General features: G+C 42.3%; 1 protein-coding gene across 1 annotated transcript in view; it reads left to right on the top strand.

The window, feature by feature from the left end:
• Nucleotides 1-21,540, top strand: part of PTGER3 (prostaglandin E receptor 3) — a 57,760-nt gene extending 36,220 nt beyond the window's left edge. The window contains exon 2 of the mRNA XM_089692154.1: nt 17,433-21,540. Coding sequence (XP_089548280.1) covers nt 17,433-17,717 — 285 coding nt within the window. The 3' untranslated portion in view covers nt 17,718-21,540. The remainder of the gene's footprint in view (nt 1-17,432) is intronic.
• The last annotated feature ends 817 nt before the right edge of the window (nt 21,541-22,357 follow it).

Genomic DNA, 22,357 nt, shown 5'->3' with positions numbered 1-22,357 from the left:
CTGGCTACAGCAAAACAGTGCTGAATCCCAAGGACTGGTAAGTACATTGATGCACATTATGATGCGTTTCCGTGTGTTATGATGTGTGCCATGACATGCATCTTAACACGTCTTGAGATGTATTTTGATGCCTTTTTATTGGTTTCAATGGGAATGCATAAAGTGACATGGATTGATGCAAGTCCAGCTTTTGGACACTTTCATACAGTGTGGTCATGCTCACAGGTGGGGGTGGGAGTGGGGGCAGCATTGATCTGGGAGTTTAGACCAGCACCTGCCCCATGCTGACACCAGCACCTGGCACCTGACACCAGCATACATGGAGGACTGTTATCAGCCCTGTAGTATAGAGTCCCTTTAAGAAAAAGGCCCAATTCCCTTAAGACCAAAGTTGACTTTGTGACACTTGGCCAATGACGTATTCATACTTTGTTATTATAACCCATGCTGAGGTGCTCTATAGGCCTGCAATGGGAGTAATAATCACTTTATAATAACTTCACGTCCTTAACCAAATCCTTTCCTGAGAGTCCCAATCACCACCACACACTTTGCTGTGAATAAATCTTCTAAGCACTTCATTTAAATTTAATGTCCATTAAACAGAGTGCTCCAGCTGAATGGGGTGTTAAGATGTGTTGGCAGTGGAAGAATAATCAACGACGAAGGATCCCTTCTATGTTAACGAAAAGAACTGCAAGAGCTGTATTAATGATTCAGAATGTAATTTTAAATGATTTCTCTGAACTCCTCTAACCACCAATAAATTAATGATCAGGGCCTAAAGGCAAATTGTTGGCTTTTTGAGAGGAACCCTGAATTAAAATGAGCAATATAGCTTCCAATATGTTTCTTAGTCTTATCAGCCTCTAGTGAATGGATAGGCTGCATTCTCAATGATGTCATCGGTCTCTGGTGAATGGATAGACTGCATTCAAAGTGATGTCATCGGTCTCTAGTGAATGGATAGGATGCATTCTTAGTGATGTCACCGGTCTCCAGTGAATGGATAGTCTGCATTCTCAGTGATGTCACTGGTCTCTAGTGAATGGATAGGATGCATTCTCAGTGATGTCACCGGTCTCCAGTGAATGGATAGTCTGCATTCTCAGTGATGTCACTGGTCTCTAGTGAATGGATAGGCTGCATTCTCAGTGATGTCACCGGTCTCCAGTGAATGGATAGTCTGCATTCTCAGTGATGTCACTGGTCTCCAGTGAATGGATAGTCTGCATTCTCAGTGATGTCACTGGTCTCTAGTGAATGGATAGGCTGCATTCTCAGTGATGCCACCGGTCTCTAGTGGATGGATAGTCTGCATTCTCAGTGATGTCACTGGTCTCTAGTGAATAGATAGGCTGCATTCTCAGTGATGTCACAGGTCTCTAGTGAATGGATAGTCTGCATTCTCAGTGATGTCACTGGTCTCTAGTGAATGGATAGTCTGCATTCTCAGTGATGTCACTGGTCTCTAGTGAATGGATAGGCTGCATTCTCAGTGATGTCACCGGTCTCTAGTGAATGGATAGGCTGCATTCTCAGTGATGTCACCGCTCTCTAGTGCATGGATAGGCTGAATTCTAAGTGATATCACCCTTCTTCTAGTGAATGGATAGGCTGCATTCTCAGTGATGTCACCGGTCTCTAGTGAATGGATAAGCTGCATTCTCAGTGATGTCACCGGTCTCTAGTGAATGGATAGGCTGCATTCTCAGTGATGTCACCGGTCTCTAGTGAATGGATAGGCTGCATTCTCAGTGATGTCACCGGTCTCTAGTGAATGGATAGGCTGCATTCTCAGTGATGTCACCGGTCTCTAGTGAATGGATAGGCTGCATTCTCAGTGATGTCACCACTCTCTAGTGAATGGATGGTCCACCCATAAAACCCCTATAAGTGGAGGGAACAAAATAGTCCTCCATGTTGGAAAGTTTATGTCTAATTTCAAAGGAGTCCTCCAAGGCTGCAGAAAATGTTTGATCCACAAAAAATATGGTAAACAGTTCTCCAAGAAAAAGGAATAAAAGCTCCTCTCAGAGAACCTTCAGATCCCAATCAAATGTATGTGGAAGTTGTATGCTTGCCTCCTTATGTGCCGGGAGGTACCTCAGTATTCGGGTTTATGGTAACGTACAATCACAATATGTGTATCGATTCTCCGTAATCTTCAGGTAATGCATTCACTATAACTTTTGCTAGAAATAGCAGAAAATCTTCTCTAAGTGTTCCGCTAGTTTACAAGAAAGAGCTGTATGCCTACTAGAAGGCGCACCTGGGAATAAACTACAGCATATCACACGTAGAAGGTCAATCACAAGGATAAGCTGAACTGGGATAAACTCTACTAATGATCTGAAAAATGAAGGATACAACTTCTTTATTAACCTCAACGCGTTTCAGGGAAATCTCGCTCCCTCTTCAGGGGTACAAAATACAAACTAACAATCAGCTTAAATCTCAAGGCATCCACAACACACCCAGTGTGTGATTACACTGCTGATGGAGACAACTCCATTAAAACTGACCTGATCTGGAATATTCTACAGCTACTCTTCAAAGATATACTGTCATAAGATTAACCCCTTCATGTCTAAGGGTAAAACAAATCTTAATGCCTAAGCACAATTTTGCAATGTTGACTTGTGTTAGTAAAACCGTACATATCACCACAACTACTTTGTACATTCTGGTGAATTATACTGCGTTTTTTTAAGGACAATTTAGGCTTTCATTTGGTGGTAAATGGTAATGGATATCTCCTGATTTTTTTTTTTTTATTATCAAAGGAAAACTGGCCCAAAATAGTAAAATTTTTTTTTTTTTTAATTTAGCTGTGTGTTTCTTGTTACTACCATAACCTACCACCAAAGAACAACCCCAAATACATTTTCCAGCTCTTGACAATTGCAGCGATACCATATATGTGTATGTTACTTGTTGTTTGTACCCATAGTACAGCCCAGAAACAATAGTGCGCATTTTGTTTTTTGTTTCCCTAAAACACACTGACACTAACTGCCACTAATACCAATTTAAAAAGAAAAAAAAAACATTTGACCCCGACCCTTTGACCTTTGACCCTGACCTTGACCCAAACACTTAACCTGGCACTGAACTAGATCAAACCTTGATCTAGGTATTTTTTCTTTTCTTTTTTAATATTTATTTATTTTTTATTTTTTTCAACAAACATTTCTTTCCCTCTATGCCAGGAGTTAGAGAGATACAATGTATCTCCTCCTTTCATACAGAGAGAGAAAAAAAAACAAGAGGGCCGGGCTGTACAGTGACTGATCACTGTGATAGCCAATCAGAGGCTATCACAGTCATCATGTGACCTGGAATCGAGATTCCTGGGTCCCAATCATTAGAATGGGACCCAGGGCTCTCAGTGACACCTCGGTCTTTGTGCGACGCACTCCCAGCACAAAGACAGGTATGCAAATATGCGGCCCTATGGAAAAAATCCCAGTTCTGTGAGGCCGCATATTTGTGTGACGTTGGCGTCAAGGGGTTAATCCAGTGGTCTCCAAACTGCAGCCTTTGCTTGATTTTACCTACTACAGATACCGAGAAAAGGGCATAATTCCCCCCACTGACACCAACGATGGGGCACAATTCCTCCCAATAACATGAATGGGGCATTATTTTTTTTCCCCACTGATGTCAAGACATTTTCTACTCCCAATGGCCACAGTCTGCCCTCCACCCAACATCTGAAGGACAGTAACCTGGTCCATTGTTTTGAAAGTTTGGAGACCCCTGGATTAATCCAAATAAATTGTATATAACATCATAGTGCAGTCTGTATATCAGATATATATTCATAATGTCAACATCAGAAAGTAAATACCAGATCCCAATTAACCAGTTCCGCCCTGCCCTATAGCAGAAATACTGCTATAGGGCAGCATGGGTGTGCAAAATCATACATATATACGTGATTTTGCAGTTACGGGTAGAGGGCGTGCATGAGCCCTATCCGTGCCACCATTCGTGGCCTCAGCTGTCAATCACCAGGTCTCGGACGGTTATTACTTGCCGGCACCGGTGATCGCCGAGTATCTCTGACGGGAGAGAACTGTATGTAGACAATACAGATCTCTCCCCTGTCAGCTCCTCCACATTGCTTTGTGCAGAGCCATACAAAGCAGTGTTCTTACAGTGAAGCACACACACAGCCCCTATAGTGAAACAGCACACAGTTAACCCTTTGATTGCCCCAGTATTCCTGCTCTCTTAGGCTCCATTTAGAATTGCTGCAATTCTGCAAAGCTCGTGTAGCAGTCGCAGTACAATGCACGGCATGTGTTGCCGTTATTCTTCAATGACAACCCAAACAAGATGCAATTCTGCCGTGATTGTCTCGCATTTCTAAATCATGTGAAGCTTGTCACCCAGAAAGGATCAGGAGCTTCTTTTCCGGTGAAAGACGTGCATAGGGCAGCACATTCAAGTGAATGAGCTGCCCTATGTGACATGCAGAATCCTGTCAAAATCACGGCAGGAATGTGAATGGGGCATAGTGCTGCTTCCCACAACTTTACAGGAAAGAGTTAAAGTGTAAGTTCATATTTTCAGAAAAAAATTAGAAAAAGTGAACTTACATCCTCCCCGTACCCCTGGGATTGATCACAGGAATTCTGTTTGGCCAGTGCCTTCAAAGAGCATTGCTCTGATCTATCCCCGAAGCTCTCCAGAAAGAAGAGGGCGAAGACAAGGATTTCAAATCCCCAGACTGCTACACCAGCTGGGTGGGCAATGACAACTCCTCACCCATGCAGGTAAGTACAGTGGGAACTGGGATGGGAGGGCTAAGATGGCTGTATGATGTTGGTTCACTTTTCTTTTTTCCTGAAAAAGTGACCCAAACCCTTTGACAGTGGATAGTGTAGTCTCCAGTCAGATTTAGCTTGGAGAAGGGAAAGGGGAAAAAGAGAGGCGCAGGGGAGTGCCTTGCCATTCTAGGCTATGGGGCTGTGTGTTTCTATCGATGCACACAGTGTAGGACAGGCATTCCCATTGTGACCCGTGACCTCAAACCTATGGCAACCTGCACAGGCTCGTTCGGGTGCACGCCGCTCTACTGAATGATTGTTGGTCCTCCATAAGCCTGGCAGGTGTCAAATCCAAGCCACTATTGCGGGCAGCTCCATGCTCTTCTCTTCCCTTCCTAACACACAGACATGGGGAGAGGAGCCTTTAGCCGAGTGGATTACAACTAGTGGCGGATTCTCATAACTGTGTGATGAGTTTGGTGTCATTCTGGAAGCATGTGAGTGCATTATGTGTAGGGTTCAGGGGCGGACTGACCATTTGGAAACTCGGGCGCTTCCCGAGGGCCCGGGGACAGTAGGGGGCCCCATGAGATGCCCCTGGTACCTTTTTCATAGGCTTTTTTGAGTTTGGGCAAGGACACAGGGGCCCCATGATCCACTATTGCCCGGGGGCCCCATGAGTTGTCAGTCCGCCCTTGGTAAGGTAGCCACCTCATCCCTTTAAAGCCGAACACATTAATTACACGGGTTCTGTGACTGATTAAGGTGTTTATTAGGCTAATTTAGAGCCTTATCTGCATAAAATTAGCCCCAGAACCTGTGTAAATAATATGTGTTCGGTTTTAAAGGGAAGAGGTGGCAACTTTAATTATGTGTCATTTTTATCTTTGCTTCATAAAGAAGTTTATTGCACTACTAGGGAATGTGGTCTGTTGTTCTTTGTTTAGATTGTCCACAGTCCTTGTTTTGCCAACTCAAGGGATGGCTGCAAAGATCCTGATATAGGGAGGGCTGCAACACTGGTTCAGAGCTTTTTTGGCTGGTTACAGTTGAGTATGAGAGTAGGATTAATGGGGATCTGGTTAACAAAAAAAATAGATTTTTATGACTGTGATTAAACAGTGTGTACACATCCAACGGGGATTGGTCCCGCGGAAAATTATGATGCTGATTCTTGTTTAAAATCTTCATTATTCAAAATTTTAAAAAATCAAGATTCTGAACCATTTTATTTCATTATGGCCCATGACCGGTTACCAAATTACTTAAGTGGCCCTCACTCTTTAAAGGTTGAGCACCCCTGGTTCTCTGCATTCAAGTGTAGCACCCTCTAATGTGCTACTAGTGTTAGTGTAGGTAAATTTATTATGGTATGACTCAAGATTAACTGTGTGAGTCTGTAATTAGGTCGGGTTACTGCAGGCCAGGCTGGGTGACTCAGCAGGTTGGGACTCACCTCCACCTGGTTCTGGAGGACCATGGAAGAAGGGTTGGGGACCTGAATCTGCATGTTTATGGAAGTCTGACCAATCTTAGGTTTGGAGGCCCATGTAGTGTGGTAGGCTAACCCATAAATATGAGAGAGCATGCTATCGGGGGAGTTGGGAGGAAAGTGGAGTACTGAGGAGGCCGTTGGTGGCCTGGGGGTTCTCCTAGGTCTATGGGGAGAGGGATTGCCTCCAGGCCAGGGTTGGCCTGGCTCAGGATGATCCATTCATCATTACGGTATGAACAGGATCAATGTCTAGGAGCAAGGAGGACAGTGTGAGTACATCAGCACACCCTGAGATTTGCAAAAGAGACTGCCAGGTGCAGCAAGCTTTGAAAGGACAGCACTGTGCTTAACCCTTTATCCTTGTCCTGGAAGATCTTCAGAGCAGCCAGGAGGGCTGGTAGTGTCTGCAGGCTGTGGAGCTGGGAGCAGTTCTACAAGGGAGAGGAGATACTTCTGCATGTAGTTTGCAATAATCTATGCTACCTTTCTGAGGGGCTGAGAGTACTTAGCCAGTAAGGGTTTTTTTGCTACTGATCCATAAAGACTGACCATATTCAAGGAGAAGAACAGTCTAGGATCTGTTTCTGTAAATAGGAAGGGAGTTGTCTCTGTGCATTGATTCCGTCAAGCTGGCCATCCCATAATCTCTATTACCCCATCCAAGTTATTTCCCCTAATATAATCACCAAAAAACCAAGCTCATGGTCTGTTCACTGACTATGGATGCAAGTGTAGAAAATGCATGTTGCCTGGCTGTGTGAAGGTTAGGGGGACCCAGAAACACTGCGGCCCTCAAGAGGGTACTGCTACATAAGGATGGCTCCATAAGACGCTGCAAGGATAAGGAGCCACCCTGAAATAGAAAATCTGGAGCAGTGGTCATGGAACCAACTTAAACTTGAACATAGGCAAAGATAAAACATAAAGAAGCTGCATACTCCATAAACAAATAAAACATCTGCTGAACGTGCTTAAAAACTGCACATATGATATCACTTTAGTGGTCATAGAAGCCATATTATTATTAGTAAAATAAGGAAGATACACTATATTGGGCCAGCCCTCCAAATCATTGGATTCAGGTGTTCCAATCACCTGCATGGCTACAGGTGTATAAAATCATCACCTAGGCATGCAGACTGCTTCTATGAACATTTGTGAAAGAATGGGTCGCTCTCAGGAGCTCAGTGACTCCAAGCGTGGTCCCGTGATAGGTGGCCACCTGTGTAATAAGTCCATCCGTGACATTTCCTGGCTACTAAATATTCCACGACCAACTGTTAGTGGTATTATAACAAAGTGGAATCAACTGGGAACAACAGCAACTCAGCCACCAAGTGGTAGGCCATGTAAAATGACAGAGCGGGGTCAGCGCATGCTGAAGCGCACAGTGCACAGAAGTCACCAACTGTCTGCAGAGTCAATAGCTAAAGACCCCCAAACTTCATGTGGCCTTCAGATTAGCACAACAACAGTGTGTAGAGAGCTCCATGGAATGGGTTTCTATGGCTGTGCAGCTGCATCCAAGCCTTACATCACCAAGTGCAATGCAAAGCATCTGATGCCGTGGTGTAAAGCACACCGCCACTGGACTCTAGAGCAGTGGAGAGGTGTTCTCTGGAGTGACCAATCATGCTTCACTGTCTGGCAATCCGATGGACGTGTCTGGGTTTGGCGATTGCCAGAAGAACGGTACTTGCCTTACTGCAATTTGCCAAGTGTAAAGTTTGGTGGAGGGGGATTATGGTGTGGTATTATTTTTCAGGGGTTGGGCTTGGCCCCCTAGTTCCAGTGAAGGGATCTCTTAAGGTGTCAGCATACCAAGACATTTTGGACAATTTCATGCTCCCAATTTTGTGGGAACAGTTTGGGGATGGCCCCTTCCTTTTCCAACATGACTGCACACCAGTGCACAAAGCAAGGTCCATAAAGACATGGAGGCGCCAGTTTGGGGTGGAAGAACTTGACTGGCCTGCACAGACACTGAGTCCTGACCTCAGCCTGATAGAACACCTTTGGGATGAATTAGAGTGGAGACTGTGAGCCAGGCTTTCCTGTCCAACATTAGTGCCTGACCTCATAAACGCCCTTCTGGAAGAATGGTCAAACCTTCGCATAGACACCCTCCTAAACCTTGTGGACGGTCTTCCCAGAAGAGCTGAAGCTGTTATAGCTGCAAAGGGCGGGCCAACTCAATATTGAACCCTACAGACTAAGACTGGGATGCCAAAAACGTTCATGTGCATGTAAAGGCAGGCATCCCAATACGTTTGCCAATATAGTGTAGTTTGTGGCCCTTTGCTTGCCTTTATCCAGCAGTTTTCCTTCCAGGGATATAAGGCACTAATCCTTCCACTACCACCAACAATGGTGGGACCAACTCAATATTGGAGCATATGGGCTGAGACTGGGATGCCATTAAAGTTAATGTGCGTGGAAAGGCAGGCATCCCAATACTTTTGGCAACATAGTGTATCAATGATTAGGACTCGCTTACTGTTACAGATGATTTTACTTTTTTTTTCTTAACTTTTAACTGTCATCCACTTGCTCTGCATTTTCAAAAATCCGGAGAGATCTGACGGTATTCTCTTTGAAAACTATTTACTTGGAAAGTTCTTTTGTGCCTGGCACAGTCGGCTGGCAGGGTACAGGATGGTAGTTTAAAGATGTAAATACATTCCTGTGACATCAGAAGGCAGCGGCAGAACGCAGGGCTGGAATTTTTCATTGGGGAAAAGAATGCGGCTTGCATCAGAACGGGGACAATAGATGAGAGGAGAACGGGAAATAACTGTCCTGCAGGTTAATGATTTACAGAGAGGTACGGATCAGGTTATAAAACATGTACAGACTGAAAGGTGTGATATACAGTGGAACAGGGCAGTGTGTCCCTTACTCATCAGTTAAAGTGTCTGGAGCAAGGACGGACTGACAACTCATGGGGCCCCCGGGAAATAGGGGATCATGGGGCCCCTGTGTCCTTGCCCAAGCTCAAAAAAACCTATGAAAAAGGTACCAGGGGCATCTCATGGGGCCCCCTACTGACCCTGGGCCCTCGGACAGTGCCTGAGTTTCCACATGGTCAGTCCGTCCCTGGTCTGGAGATTCCGTTTTTGGTAACAGAAATAAAAATGAGTGTCTTATATTGGAGTAGCAGCTGCTTTATGTCTACATATACAAAGGATAATGGGGAATATGTCATTCTAATATAGTAGAAAACACATGTTGTCATTCCCCAAGGTGGTGAGCGGTCAGTGCAATGGCTAGTAGTGTCCTCCTAGCACCTGCGCAAACATGTAGATACAAGAAAGTCGGCAGCTCGATCTTCAGAAATAAATGAGTTTATTAATCCAGGGGTGGTACAAAATAATACAGTCCTTTTGCATTTCGCCATGGCTATGATTAACCACTTCCCTACTAAGAACTTTCACTCCGTTCTTGTTCAGGCCACTTTTCAGCTTTCAGCGCTGTCGCACTTTGAATAAGAATTGCGCGGTCATGCAACACTGTACCCATATGAAATTGTTAGCATTTTTTTTAGACAGATAGAGTTCTCTTGGTGGTATTTAATCACCTCTGGGTTTTTTATTTTTTGATAAACAAACCAAAAACAACTGAAAATTTAAAAAAAAAAAGTTTTTTTTCTTAGTTTCTGTTATAAAATTTTGTAATGAGTGATTTTTCTCCTTCACTGATGTGTGCTAATGAGGCTGCAGTAATGGGCACTGATGAGGAGGCACTGATAGGCACTGATGAGGAGGCACTGGTAGGTGGCACTGACAGGCATTGACAGACATCACTGATGGGCACTGAAAGGCAGTACTCATATATGGCACTGATAGGCAGCACTGACTGGCACTGATAGGCAGAATTGACTGGTAATGATAGGTAGCACTCACTGGCACTGTTAGGTGGCATTGACTGGAACTGTTAGGTGGCACTGATGGGCACTGATAGGCAGCACTGACTGGCACTGATAGGCAGCACTGACTGGCACTGATAGGTGGCACTGATTGGGAGCACTGATAGGTGGCACTGACTGGCACTGAAAGGCAGCTCAGATGGGTGCTGATATGTGGCATTGATGTGCACTGGTAAGCACGGATATGTGGCATTGATGTGCACTGATGGGCACTGAGAGCTGGCATTGATGGGCAATGACAGGTGGCATTGATAAAAACTGACAGGTGGCATTGATGGGGCTACACTGATCATCAGTGCCCTGATGATCAGTGTAGATGTCCCCTCTGAGGAATGCTGATTACCGGCTCTCCTCTCCTCCCGAGCTGTCATTGTGACAGCTGCTGAGGAGAGAAATGCCATTAACCGGCATTTCCTTATTTACATGCGATCAGCTGTGATTGGACACAGCTGATCACATGACAGAGCCAAAGTCATCGGCTCTTTCCGCTGATCGGTGATCCTTTGTGTCCCAGGGACACAGCGCACCACCGATCACGGCGTTGTGCACCCCTGGGGGAGCGCACGCGTGGTTAGAGTGGGAGGACGTCATATGACGTCCTCCCAGAATGAGAGAACCGCCTTGCGCCCTTCATTTCCTTATATGGCGGGAGGCGGTTAAGACTACATGTTGAAATGCATAAGTCTAATATTACTTTGCACTACACCGGGATTAACAAACTCTTTTATTGCCGAAGATCGAGCTGCCGGCTTCCTTTTATCTAGAAAACTGTAGTTCTGTTGGTTCATTAGATTTATTGCCGTGCAGGAAAGCAATGTCACTATACAACACCAAGGGGGTGTATTTTAAAAAAATGTTTGCACAGCTGTTTGTCCTCTGAAACTGCATGTACTTTGTTTGGTGCGAATGCTGGCAAAATTTAATTTTTTTGGGCTATTTTCTCTCCAGGACAAATGTTATCCATTCATAAGAAGAGAATGAAGCAATAGAATACCCCATTTTGGCAGCTAGGTAGAGCTGATCATAATAAATAGGTATTTATTTCCTAAAATCCTCAGCTCCATCCAGTGTTGGGAAGGCATGGGGGGGGGGGGTGACAGCACTGGAACTGGTGTCATTCATACTCTATTTAACTTTAGAAATGCCACTTCAAAAATTGCCCTTGGGTGCCTGTTGTGGCCGTTAATGGCTGTGACCCGAGCCGTGATTGGGCTGACAGACACAGTGTACAGAGCCTATTTGAGCAGCTCTGTACCGTATGAGCCCTGCAGTGACCAATCACAGCAATCAGGAAATGTAAACAGTTCTATTGTTTATATCTAAGAGTCCAAGAAATACGGTAAAATTACGCACTCACCAGATGCGTAATAAATATACGCATTAAGTATCACATCCAGGGTTTCCTCATCAGATAAAGGTCTGGTTGGGGTGTAGTTAATCCTCCCAACACCTAGGACATGTAGAGAGGTGGAGGAGGGGAGAGGAGTATTTATTTGCAGAGTGATCCAGTTACCTACCTACCATCCATATCCAGAGAAGGACGTTTTCCTGTAAGCAAGCAGCCTCTTCTACCTGTCCCTTAAAGGGACCTCTGGTTACCTGGATCCGTTTAATCAATTACTGGGCATTGCTGACCAAAACCCTGAGGGAGGATTAACTACGCCCCGACCAGACCTTTATCTGATGGGGAAACCCTGGATGTGATACTTAATGCGTATATTTTTTACGCATCCGGTGAGTGCGTAATTTTACCGTATTTCTTGGAGCACCACAACCTGGCACCTTTTAGTCACATAGACTGTCACTCATATTGAACTTTTATTTATTATCAGTTTGGACTTTTGTTCTTATACTTGTTTTTGTAATTCGGACTCATTGATTTATATCACTCATATGTTCTTATCACAGCTGGAATGTTGTTTATATAGCATGCATGTATAGCTCCATTCCATACTTTATTATACAAAATAAATAAATGTTCAATTTTTGACTTTTAACATGCCACTTTATTCTTCTTTTCTGAGCAATAAAGCCCTGACATGGTTCTAGGAAAAATCATTTTGATTTTGATTTGGTTCAAGCAGGAACTGTTAGCAAACAAAAGTTTATTTGTTCATTTGTTTGTTTGTTTGCTTGTTTTTAACACTTGTGGAGTTTTATTGAAAAACAGAGCGTTGTGTTCTATTTGTATGTATCCGTACAAGGTCTGCTTTTTAAAAAGATACATTACTGTAATCTGAGACTACATGTTCTTAACTCGCAAAAAGCGTCACCTCTAGCCTGCAGCATGAACGTAAATGCAATTCATTGTACGCCGTGACCCTGCCGACTGAACATGAAGCAGTACGATGAGTTGTGTATTATTTTACTCTGACATATTTTTATTGGAAACATTATGTCCGGGTTAGAAGTCTACAAGCTGTTCTGTTTGAATTCCATTTTTGAATTCCATCATTGGGGATCAGGTCTAAGTTGCAACATTGTATCCGGCTCAGCGAGGGATCAGGAACACTTTCCCATACGTGTTTATAGAATAGCCATATATGAAGCAACGCATCATTTTTATGGGCTGTATGTGTGTATATACACATACAGCATATACAGTCATGGCCGAAATTGTTGGCACCCTTGATATTTTTCCTGAAAATCAAGTATTTCACACAAAAAAGGTATTGCATTAACACATGTTTTGCTATACACATGTTTATTCCCTTTGTATGTATTGGAACAAATATAAAACAGAGGCAGAAAAGCAAATATGACATAATGTCACACAAAACCCCAAAAATGGGCTGGACAAAAGTATTGGCACCCTTAACTTAATATTTGGTTGCACACCCTTTGGAAAACATAACTGAAATCAGTCGCTTCCTATAACCATCAATAAGCTTCTGACACCTCTCACCCGGAATTTTGGACCACTCTTCCTTTGCAAACAGCTCCAGGTCTCTCTTATTGGAAGGACACCTTTTCCCAACAGCAATTTTAAGATCTCTCCACAGGTGTTCAATGGGATTTAGATCTGGGCTCATTGCTGGCCACTTCAGAACTCTCCAGCGCTTCTTTGCCATCCATTTCTGAGTGCTTTTTGACGTATGTTTGGGGTCATTGTCCTGCTGGAAGACCCAGGATCTTGGACGCAAACCCAGCTTTCTGACACTGGGCCCTACAGTGCGACCCAAAATCCTTTGGTAATCCTCAGATTTCATGATGCCTTGCACACAGTCAAGGCACCCAGTGCCAGAGGCAGCAAAACAACCCCAAAACATCATTGAACCTCCACCATATTTTACCGTAGGTACTGTGTTTTGTTCTTTGTAGGCCTCATTCCGTTTTCGGTAAACAGTAGAATGATGTGCTTTACCGAAAAGCTCTATCTTGGTCTCATCTGTCCACAAGACGTTTTCCCAGAAGGCTTTTGGCTTACTCAAGTACATTTTGGCAAACTGTAGTCTTGCTTTTTTATGTCTCTGTGTCAGCAGTGGGGTCCTCCTGGGTCTCCTGCCATAGCGTTTCATTTCATTTAAATGTCGACGGATAGTTCGCGCTGACACTGATGCTCCCTGAGCCTGCAGGACAGCTTGAATGTCTTTGGAACATGTTTGGGGCTGCTTATCCACCATCCGGACTATTCTGCGTTGCAATCTTTCATCAATTTTCCTCATCCGTCCACGACCAGGGAGATTAGCTACAGTGCCATGGGTTGCAAACTTCTTGATAATGTTGCGCACTGTGGACAAAGGCAAATCTAGTTCTCTGGAGATGGACTTGTAACCTTGAGATTGTTGATATTTTGCCACAATTTTGGTTCTCAGGTCCTCAGACAGTTCTCGTCTCCTCTCAGACACACAATGCAAAGGTTAAGTGAACGTCTCTCCTTTTTATCTGCTTTCAGGTGTGATTTCTATATTGCCCACACCTGTTACTTGCCCCAGGTGAGTTTACAGGAGCATCACATGCTTGTAACATTCTTATTTATCCGCAGTTGTGAAAGGGTGCCAATACTTTTGTCCAGCCCATTTTTGGAGGTTTGTGTGACATTATGTCGAATTTGCTTTCTTTCCTCCCTTTTTTTGTTTTGTCCCAATACACACAAAGGGAATAAACATGTGTATAGCAAAACATGTGTTAATGCAATACGTTTCGTGAGAAATACATGATTTCCTGGAGAAATATCAAGGGTGCCAACAATTTCGGCCATGACTGTATATATATATATATATATATATATATATACATACATATCATTAAATGTAAAGCTCTGGTCACAAGCAAGATATACAGTTAATGGCTGATGATTTAAAACGAGAAGTGTAAAGTATCTAAGTCATTTTAAATAATGATGTTTTATACCAATGAAGAAAATTTTCATGCTGTAACTGTAAAGATGACCATGTAGTAGGGCAGAAATTCTTACTGCCACTGCCAAGTGATCAGCAATAGAAAATCAGCAGGTGTATGTGAAATATATATTTGTTGTGTTGATTACCCACTTTACTACCAGAGCCCAATTTTAGGACACATTAAAATGCACATTTTAGGTCCTAGAATCTCCCAAACAGTATTTCATTTCTGAAAAGCAGAGACCCTGGAGAATAAAATGGTGTTTTTTGTTGTTTTCTTTTTAAGTAGCAATTTTTTATGTCACTTGTTTATCAAGTTCAAATTTTCTGTAAAAACACACTGAAGTTAATTTTAGTGCACACAAACACAATATATTACCCATATTTTTTGTAAAATATAAAAGATAAGTTTGTGACAAGAAAAATAGATACCCAACATGTCATGCAGTAAAACAGTGGCAAACTTTGGTACCCAAAACTGTCTATAGGTGTCGCTTTAAAAGCCTTTACAGGTATAGAGTTAATCATAAATAATGGTCCTAGACTTATGTCCTCACTATGATGTTTGTGGCAGTTTGTAACATGTATAGCTCAATCATCAGTCTTTATATGTTACTTTATTATTTTTTTTTATTTACTATGGTTTACAATTACAGGGCCAATAATCTTGTGATATAATTTTGCTGTGACAGGTTCTCTTTACTGAGACAACAGGGGTCTTCAATGGTGCATGCAGAGGGGACTGTCAGGCGGGGGGGAGGGGGTGCTACCTTTGGTGGGTAAGTAATATAAATCAAAAGATGCACCGCTGGAAAAGAGACACTCTAGAAATAAATTATTAAATAAACAGTTCATATGGTGATTTCAAAGTGACTTCAGGTGCTTTCATCTAATCATATCTTCCTGGTAGTAAGGTGCTGTGCGATAAAGTGCAGAAGAAATGCACACTCACCAGAACGCACAGTTTAATGAGCGTTTATACATATATGTTTCTCCTTCTCTTCTGCACTTTATCGCACAGCACCTTACTACCAGGAAGATATGATTAGATGAAAGCACCTGAAGTCACTTTGAAATCACCATATGAACTGTTTATTTAATAATTTATTTCTGGAGTGTCTCTTTTCCAGCGCTGCATCTTTTGATTTATATTGTTTTAAGAGGTTTTTATGGTTACCTGGTGTGCAGCTGCTTTACTTTATTTGTGGGTGCGCTCGCATATATTTACCTTACTATTTGGTGGGTAAGTGACTGGGCGGCTTTTGTAAGCACTCCTGGCAGGGTACGGACCTGTGTCCATGGGGTTTTGTTTGCTTCAGTGGGTTTTGCAGTTCCATACAAGTCTATGTGAATGCAAAAACCCACATATAGCAGGTCAAATGCAAATCAGAAAGGGATCAACTGCAAGTAAATGCAGTGGTCAGTGAATTGTGAATTATCTCAGAAGTCTATCCTACTTCTTATTGATGCCATCAATACGACCCAAAGCCCATCTACACAGGCCCTTATATGTTTTGGCCCAATCTCAGTAACTGTAGCTTTTCCTGGACAGCTTGTCTCATTACAGGAATAAGAAAAACAGTTCTACTGGCATAATCAACAGGCTATAAAACTATATTATGGGGTGTCGGTTTTTTTTAACAAACTGCAATATATAAAATATTTTTACCCAAAATTTAACTTTAGGTAAACTTTTGCAAGGATGGAAATATAAGTGATGACATTTTTTAAAACTGTAGATTCTGAGACTGTCATTGTAATTCTGGTTTCACCAATGAATCACCAACATGTGACCCTGTATCAGAGCTGAGCAGAGTAATTCTGTATAATTCAGTATTATGGTAAAACTTAACCCAAATGTTGCCACTCTCCATGGATCAACATATATGTAATATGTGAACTGCTTCTCCTTCATATCTGTCCAGCCTCTTGAAGTATGGCTTGGGCTTGGGCTTGGGTTTATGTAAACCCGTTCACTAAAATCTCATATAATTTATCGTTTTAATGCCATTTTGAAAGTTTTCCTTTTTTAAATTTGCAGCTTTTATTAAAATAATACCTTTTAATATTGTTATGAAGGCCTTTGTCTAGGTCAGGCATCTCAAAACTTTTCAAAGGGCCAATTTACTGTTCTTCAGACTTTGGAGGGGCTTGATTGTGGCTGTTGGGGGAAAAAAATTCCTGGGCCCAGCATCAGTGAAAATAAGCATGGCATCTGAGTTGGTGGTCAGGACGAGGAGTAGTGCCCTATCATTGGTATTTGTGGGAGGAATCATCATTGATATCAGTGAAAGAAATAACACCCCATTGTTGGTGTCATTGGGAGGAATAGTGCCCCATCATTGGTGTCCGTGGCAGGAATTATCCCCTAATGTTGGTATCGGTGGAAGAACAGTGGTAACTCTTCTTTTTCATTGATGGTAATTAATGGATTCCAGGAGAAGCAACTTGCTGTCATTGAGTTCTTGATGAAGGAAGGGTGCAGACAGTCTGACATCCACAGAAGACTATAGAATGTTTACAAAGATCACGCCATTGACTAGAGTCACCAATGCCAAGACATTGCTCCTGTCAATGGTGTCATCTTTGTAAATATTCTATAGCCTTCTGTGGATGTCAGACTGTCTGCACCCTCCTTCATCAAGAGCGCAATAATGGCATGTTGCTTCTGCTTGGCATCCATTATTTACCTGCAATGAATAAGAAGAAGATAATTTACTATAGAGGAGGAGTTACTTTACCAGCATGTGAAATTTGACCAACCTCTGTAATTGAATAAAAAGTTGTGCCCACTTTTGCATTACAGTCCTCGGAGATACATTACACATTAATACATAAATTGCATTTATTGTCGAAAATAATACTACAATATTTTTTTCTTCTCTCTACAGGTAATTATGCTAAAAATGATCTTCAATCATACCTCAGTTGAAAATTGCAGGCCACCTTTGGCGTTGCAAAGCCCAGAAGTGCAAAAAGACTGTAATTTTTTTTTGACTGCCATCCGCTTGGCCTCCCTCAACCAAATACTTGACCCTTGGGTTTACCTCTTGCTCCGGCAAATTCTGCTTAGAAAATTTTGTCAAGTAGCGAATGCCGTGTCAAACTGCTCCACTGATGCCCACAAAGATCAGCCAATGATATTAACTACAGATATGAAGAAACCAGAAGGCTGAAAAAATGTATGCAGACCTTGCATGCTGAAATGAAAAAAATAATTTAAAGGGTAAATTCACCCCAAAACTGATTGCAGATTGAGGTTGGCAGTTTGAATCATCCATGGATTAGTTTTATGGGAGGATCTGGAAGCTAAGAGCTTTGTTATTGCAATCAGGTCCCACTCTTGCAGGGCAAGGAACTTCAGAAGTGAGACTTCTACATCAGATCCCTCAACTCCATCCAACTGCTATGGCCCACCCAACAACTTCACCCACCTAGTGCCACCTGTCTTGATGCTGCACTTAGTTTCCACACCCCACCAGCTCTACTCACCACCAGAGTGGATCAGTTGCTTTCAGTGCTCAGAGTGATGTGCATTCTGCTTCTCATATCAGTCTTTGAAGCCTTTTTGAAGGATGTGGAATGCAGTGTTTCAATTTAGAATGGCACCTTATAGAGCAGTACACATTTGTGTTTATTGTTGCCTTTGCAATTCATTGCTTTGCTATTATTCCTATACATATGCAAATGTGAATGCAACTCAAACATGTCTGGAACTAATCTCAGGCTGACCTTAAATGCAAGCCATTTTCAACGATTGTCTGGCTTCTAACTTGAATGTGAAGATGTACATGAGCATTTCTTCTGGTCATACAGTCATGTGGTAGTTTGGTGGCATTCAGTCTGCTTTAATAATCAATATATCAGCCAGTTTCTTGGGTTCCCCCAGACGTTACTAGGGGTTCCTTGAGCTAGGCTGATTGACCTTCCATCATATGGTTCATGCATTATTCTGAAGCCAACGGCACTTAATAAAGTGATATGCCACCAATGATCTTTAGCTGTCTGAAAGGGTGGCACTCTGACCCCAGATAAAAGGGGGGATCAATGTAAGGTGCATTCTTGCCACTGACCACCAATGTAAGGAGCATTTTTTTCTACTGACCACCAGTGTAAGGGGACCTTCATCTCACTGACTGCCAATGTAAGGAGCATTCTTCCCATTGACCACCAATGTAAGGAGCATTCTTCCCATTGACCACCAATGTAAGGAGCATTCTTCCCATTGATCACCAATGTAAGAGGTCCTTGTTCCCACTGGTTTTAGAAGGGGCTCCTCAAAACCTGAAAATGTATTTAGGGGTTCCCCAGGGCTAAAACAAGGTTGAGAAAAGCTGCAGTAGATGCACAACAATGTGGTGGACATGGATCAAAATGACCTTAATGTCACTTTTCGGTTGACTTGCGCTCCAGTTTTTATAGCCAGGTCACTTAAAACCAGGAAACCTTCAATATTGAAAGCCAACTGAAAATAACAAAATGTTCTTATATATGGCCAGCCTGGATTTAATATAAGGTTTGGGTTTAAGTTAGCTGCACATGTTACAATCTGATTGTTCCATCTTCTTTAAACACACTAACACCTGTATAGTGCAAGGGCCTACCTAATGGGCTGTAAACTGAACAGATTGTAGGCTTAAGTTATAAATTGGCTTTAGACTTTAACCTCTTGATGTTGGCCATGCACATATATGCGACCACTTATAGTGTGGGCCTTAAGGCCGAGCGACCACATATATGCGGCCCAATTAAAAATACTTACCATGCTGAGAGCACAGTAGCCAGCTGTGATCGGTAAGCTCCCAATGCATACTTGCGATCAGGAGCGTTTGGATCATGTGACCGCTTTTACAGTCAATCACAATGGTCAAATGCCCCAAAGGCCAGCCTCTCAGCTTTTAGAACCCTTAAAGGGCCAGGAGGTGATCAGCGCTAAAAGTTTAAAGCGCAGTTCCCTTTGTCTGGCTTCTGGAATCATACACAGACACTAAAACATCCCAAGCAATATAACCAACCAGTGGATGGTTCAGTTTTCCAGCCCTTGACTACTGAAATATATATTTTAGGTGGCATGAGCCAAAGGTCAGTCCACCAAAAATTGACACTTCACTTTTAGTTAGATGCTGAAAAGTTAAGTCCAACACTCCTAAGGCCCAACTCCTGCCAAAATATTTTACTTTGTTCTTACCAGAGCATTAAAGAGATAGAACATTGTTTCTTTTTTATTGTCATCTCTGCCCATATTGAGGAAATTTCCTTTCCTGATGGGAAATGTCTCGAACAGGGAAAAACAAAAACACATTTAGTAGAATGAGAAAAGATAAGCACTTTTAATACTGTAACACTGTTTTTATTGCTTTCTGTGCCTTAAGCCCCTTCCCCCTTGTATGGGTGTCACAGGAAATGTAAATAAGCTCCCAAACGTCCTCCCCAATGGGGCAATAGGGTTACATACAGAAACAAAAACCTTGAGGTACATGCATAGGAGGTGTCAGATCTCCTAACATTAATATCCAGTGATGTGAAAGACCTCACTGATCAAGCTGAGTCACTTTGGTTAGGCTACTCACATATACCAGACCAACCCAAGGGAAGTGGTCAGAGAAGTCCAAATACGCCAGAAGCAGTAAGATCACCACAATAATAGTCAAAGAGTTCAGTTTGCTTTTCTAATTTTTCAGTGTGTTACGGAGCCGACACGTTTCTTTGACTCTGCCCTTTCTTTAGGGTTTGTGTTGTAATCCTGATAAATGCCTGAACCTCCAAAACGCGTTGGATCCATTTCCACTGAATATCTAATATTAAAACATTTTGGACAATTGGTACAGCAATCTACTACTTCTTGCAAATTAAGAAATAAAAACCTGACAAAAACTGTAATTCTCCTCCATTCTATTCAGCACTAAAATGTTTGCTTGAAGTTGTGCTTTAAGGACACCAACTATAGGACAATCTGATGGAATTCTCCAGCCTGCACTTTTTTTGCCACAATTAAGGCCTGATTGATCAAGCTGAGTCATGTTGGTTAGGCTACTCATATGTACCAGACCACCCCAAGGGAGAGGAGTCTTCAGAGAAGTCCAAATATGCCAGAAGCAGCAATAGTCAAAGAGTTCACATTTTTTATAGATATTCGGTGGGATAAGAGCCAACACATTTTTGGGACACTGCCCCTTCTTCAGGGTTTATGTTGTAATCCTGATGGGAAGTGTCTAAACCTCCAAAACGCGTTGGCTTTTATTTCACTGAATATCTAATAATAAAACTTTGAACTTTAACGATTGGTTTAGCAAGCCACTACTTCTTACATATTAAGAAATAAAAACCTGACATGTAACTCTCCTCAAAAAACTAAAAAAGCTTTGCTTGGAGCTGTGCTCTAAGGACACCAACTATAGGATATCTGGTGGAATTCCCCAGCCTGCACTTTTTTTGCCGCAATTAGGATTTCTCACTTTTTTTGGATTACTTTATAAAAAGGGCAACAACTGAACTGAAAACCCAAGACCTCATGGTGGAAGGTATCGAGCTATGGTGGGGAAACCTTGCTGCTGGAGACCATAAGGCATAAAACCCAACTGATGACTCAGTGCCGTAGACTCCATTTACAATTTCATTATCACTTTTGGATGGAATGACATTTTAAAAAAATGTTCAAATGTGAAAATGGGCCTTGAAGCCCATCATTCCAGAAATGGAATCTAAAGCTGCTAAGATGGATAATTTTTACTTCTCCTCTGTGCCAAATGTCTAAAATGTACATATTTAAATGAACTGCGATGCAGCATATATTTCCATACATTCTGCCTGTATATTGGAGGCTACGTTGTGCAAGAAGAAGGCATTGGAGCCGAGCTATCATGATGCATGTCGTATGAAGACCCCATTCAATGTCTGATAAACGCAACCAAAGAGCTTCATTTTCGGCAGTGTCTAATTAGTGCATGGCAAAGTCTGTATGGTGAAATAATGCAGGGAAATAAAAGATTGTCAGACTGAGCCTCAGCATATATATTCATATTAATATATTTATCTTAATGACAGAACCTGAGGGGGATGAGACAGATACAGAAAAGCTAATAAAGCATATATTAGAAAAATTGCTGATGGGTATAAGCACTGCATGATGACTTTTCTCGGTAAATCTACATTGAGGAAAAAGAAGTTGCTTCTCTGGTATGACATACTTTACTTCTATTTCTACATAAAAATTTTACTTCTAAGATTTAAAGTGGTTGTAAACCCTTATATATAACCAGTGAAGTGACTGACCTCAGGCACAGAGATGAAACATATCATGTACCTGTTTATTTGCAGCCCCTTGGCCTTCACATCTGTTCAAACTACACAGATCAAAGGCTATTTCTCAGCTCCAGCAGGTAGGCGGTGGAGATCTGATGTCACACACTGCACAGCATAGCCCACAGAGCTGAGTGTAATTTGAGACCTAAGTGGAAATGACACACCCCTCTCTACAGAGTCTCATAGGGAAACATGCACACCTGAGGCATTCAATCACCTTCTGCATATTGGTGGAGGGGCAGGCCATGCCCCAGGATACTGTTCTGTCAGCATAACCTGTCAGGAGTGACTCATGGAGATAACAGAGGGAACAGAGAGCAGATAGGAACCGCACTAGATGCTTTTGATTGGGGCTAGTACACACTAGAGAAGTATATGCTTTGCTCATTTTCATTTCAGATGTTTACAACCTAAAAAAAAACACTGACAGGTAGGATTAGTCTTTTTTTGTCTCAATTGATCTTTTCTGTCTATTCCCCATGCTTGCCAGTGTTTATGTACGCTGAGTTACGCA

This window comes from Staurois parvus, unplaced genomic scaffold (genome assembly GCF_062004578.1).
Source record: "Staurois parvus isolate SC_StPar_1 unplaced genomic scaffold, SC_StPar_1.0 ptg000578l, whole genome shotgun sequence".
Lineage (NCBI taxonomy): Eukaryota > Metazoa > Chordata > Amphibia > Anura > Ranidae > Staurois > Staurois parvus.
This window is presented reverse-complemented; position numbering and strand designations above follow the sequence as displayed.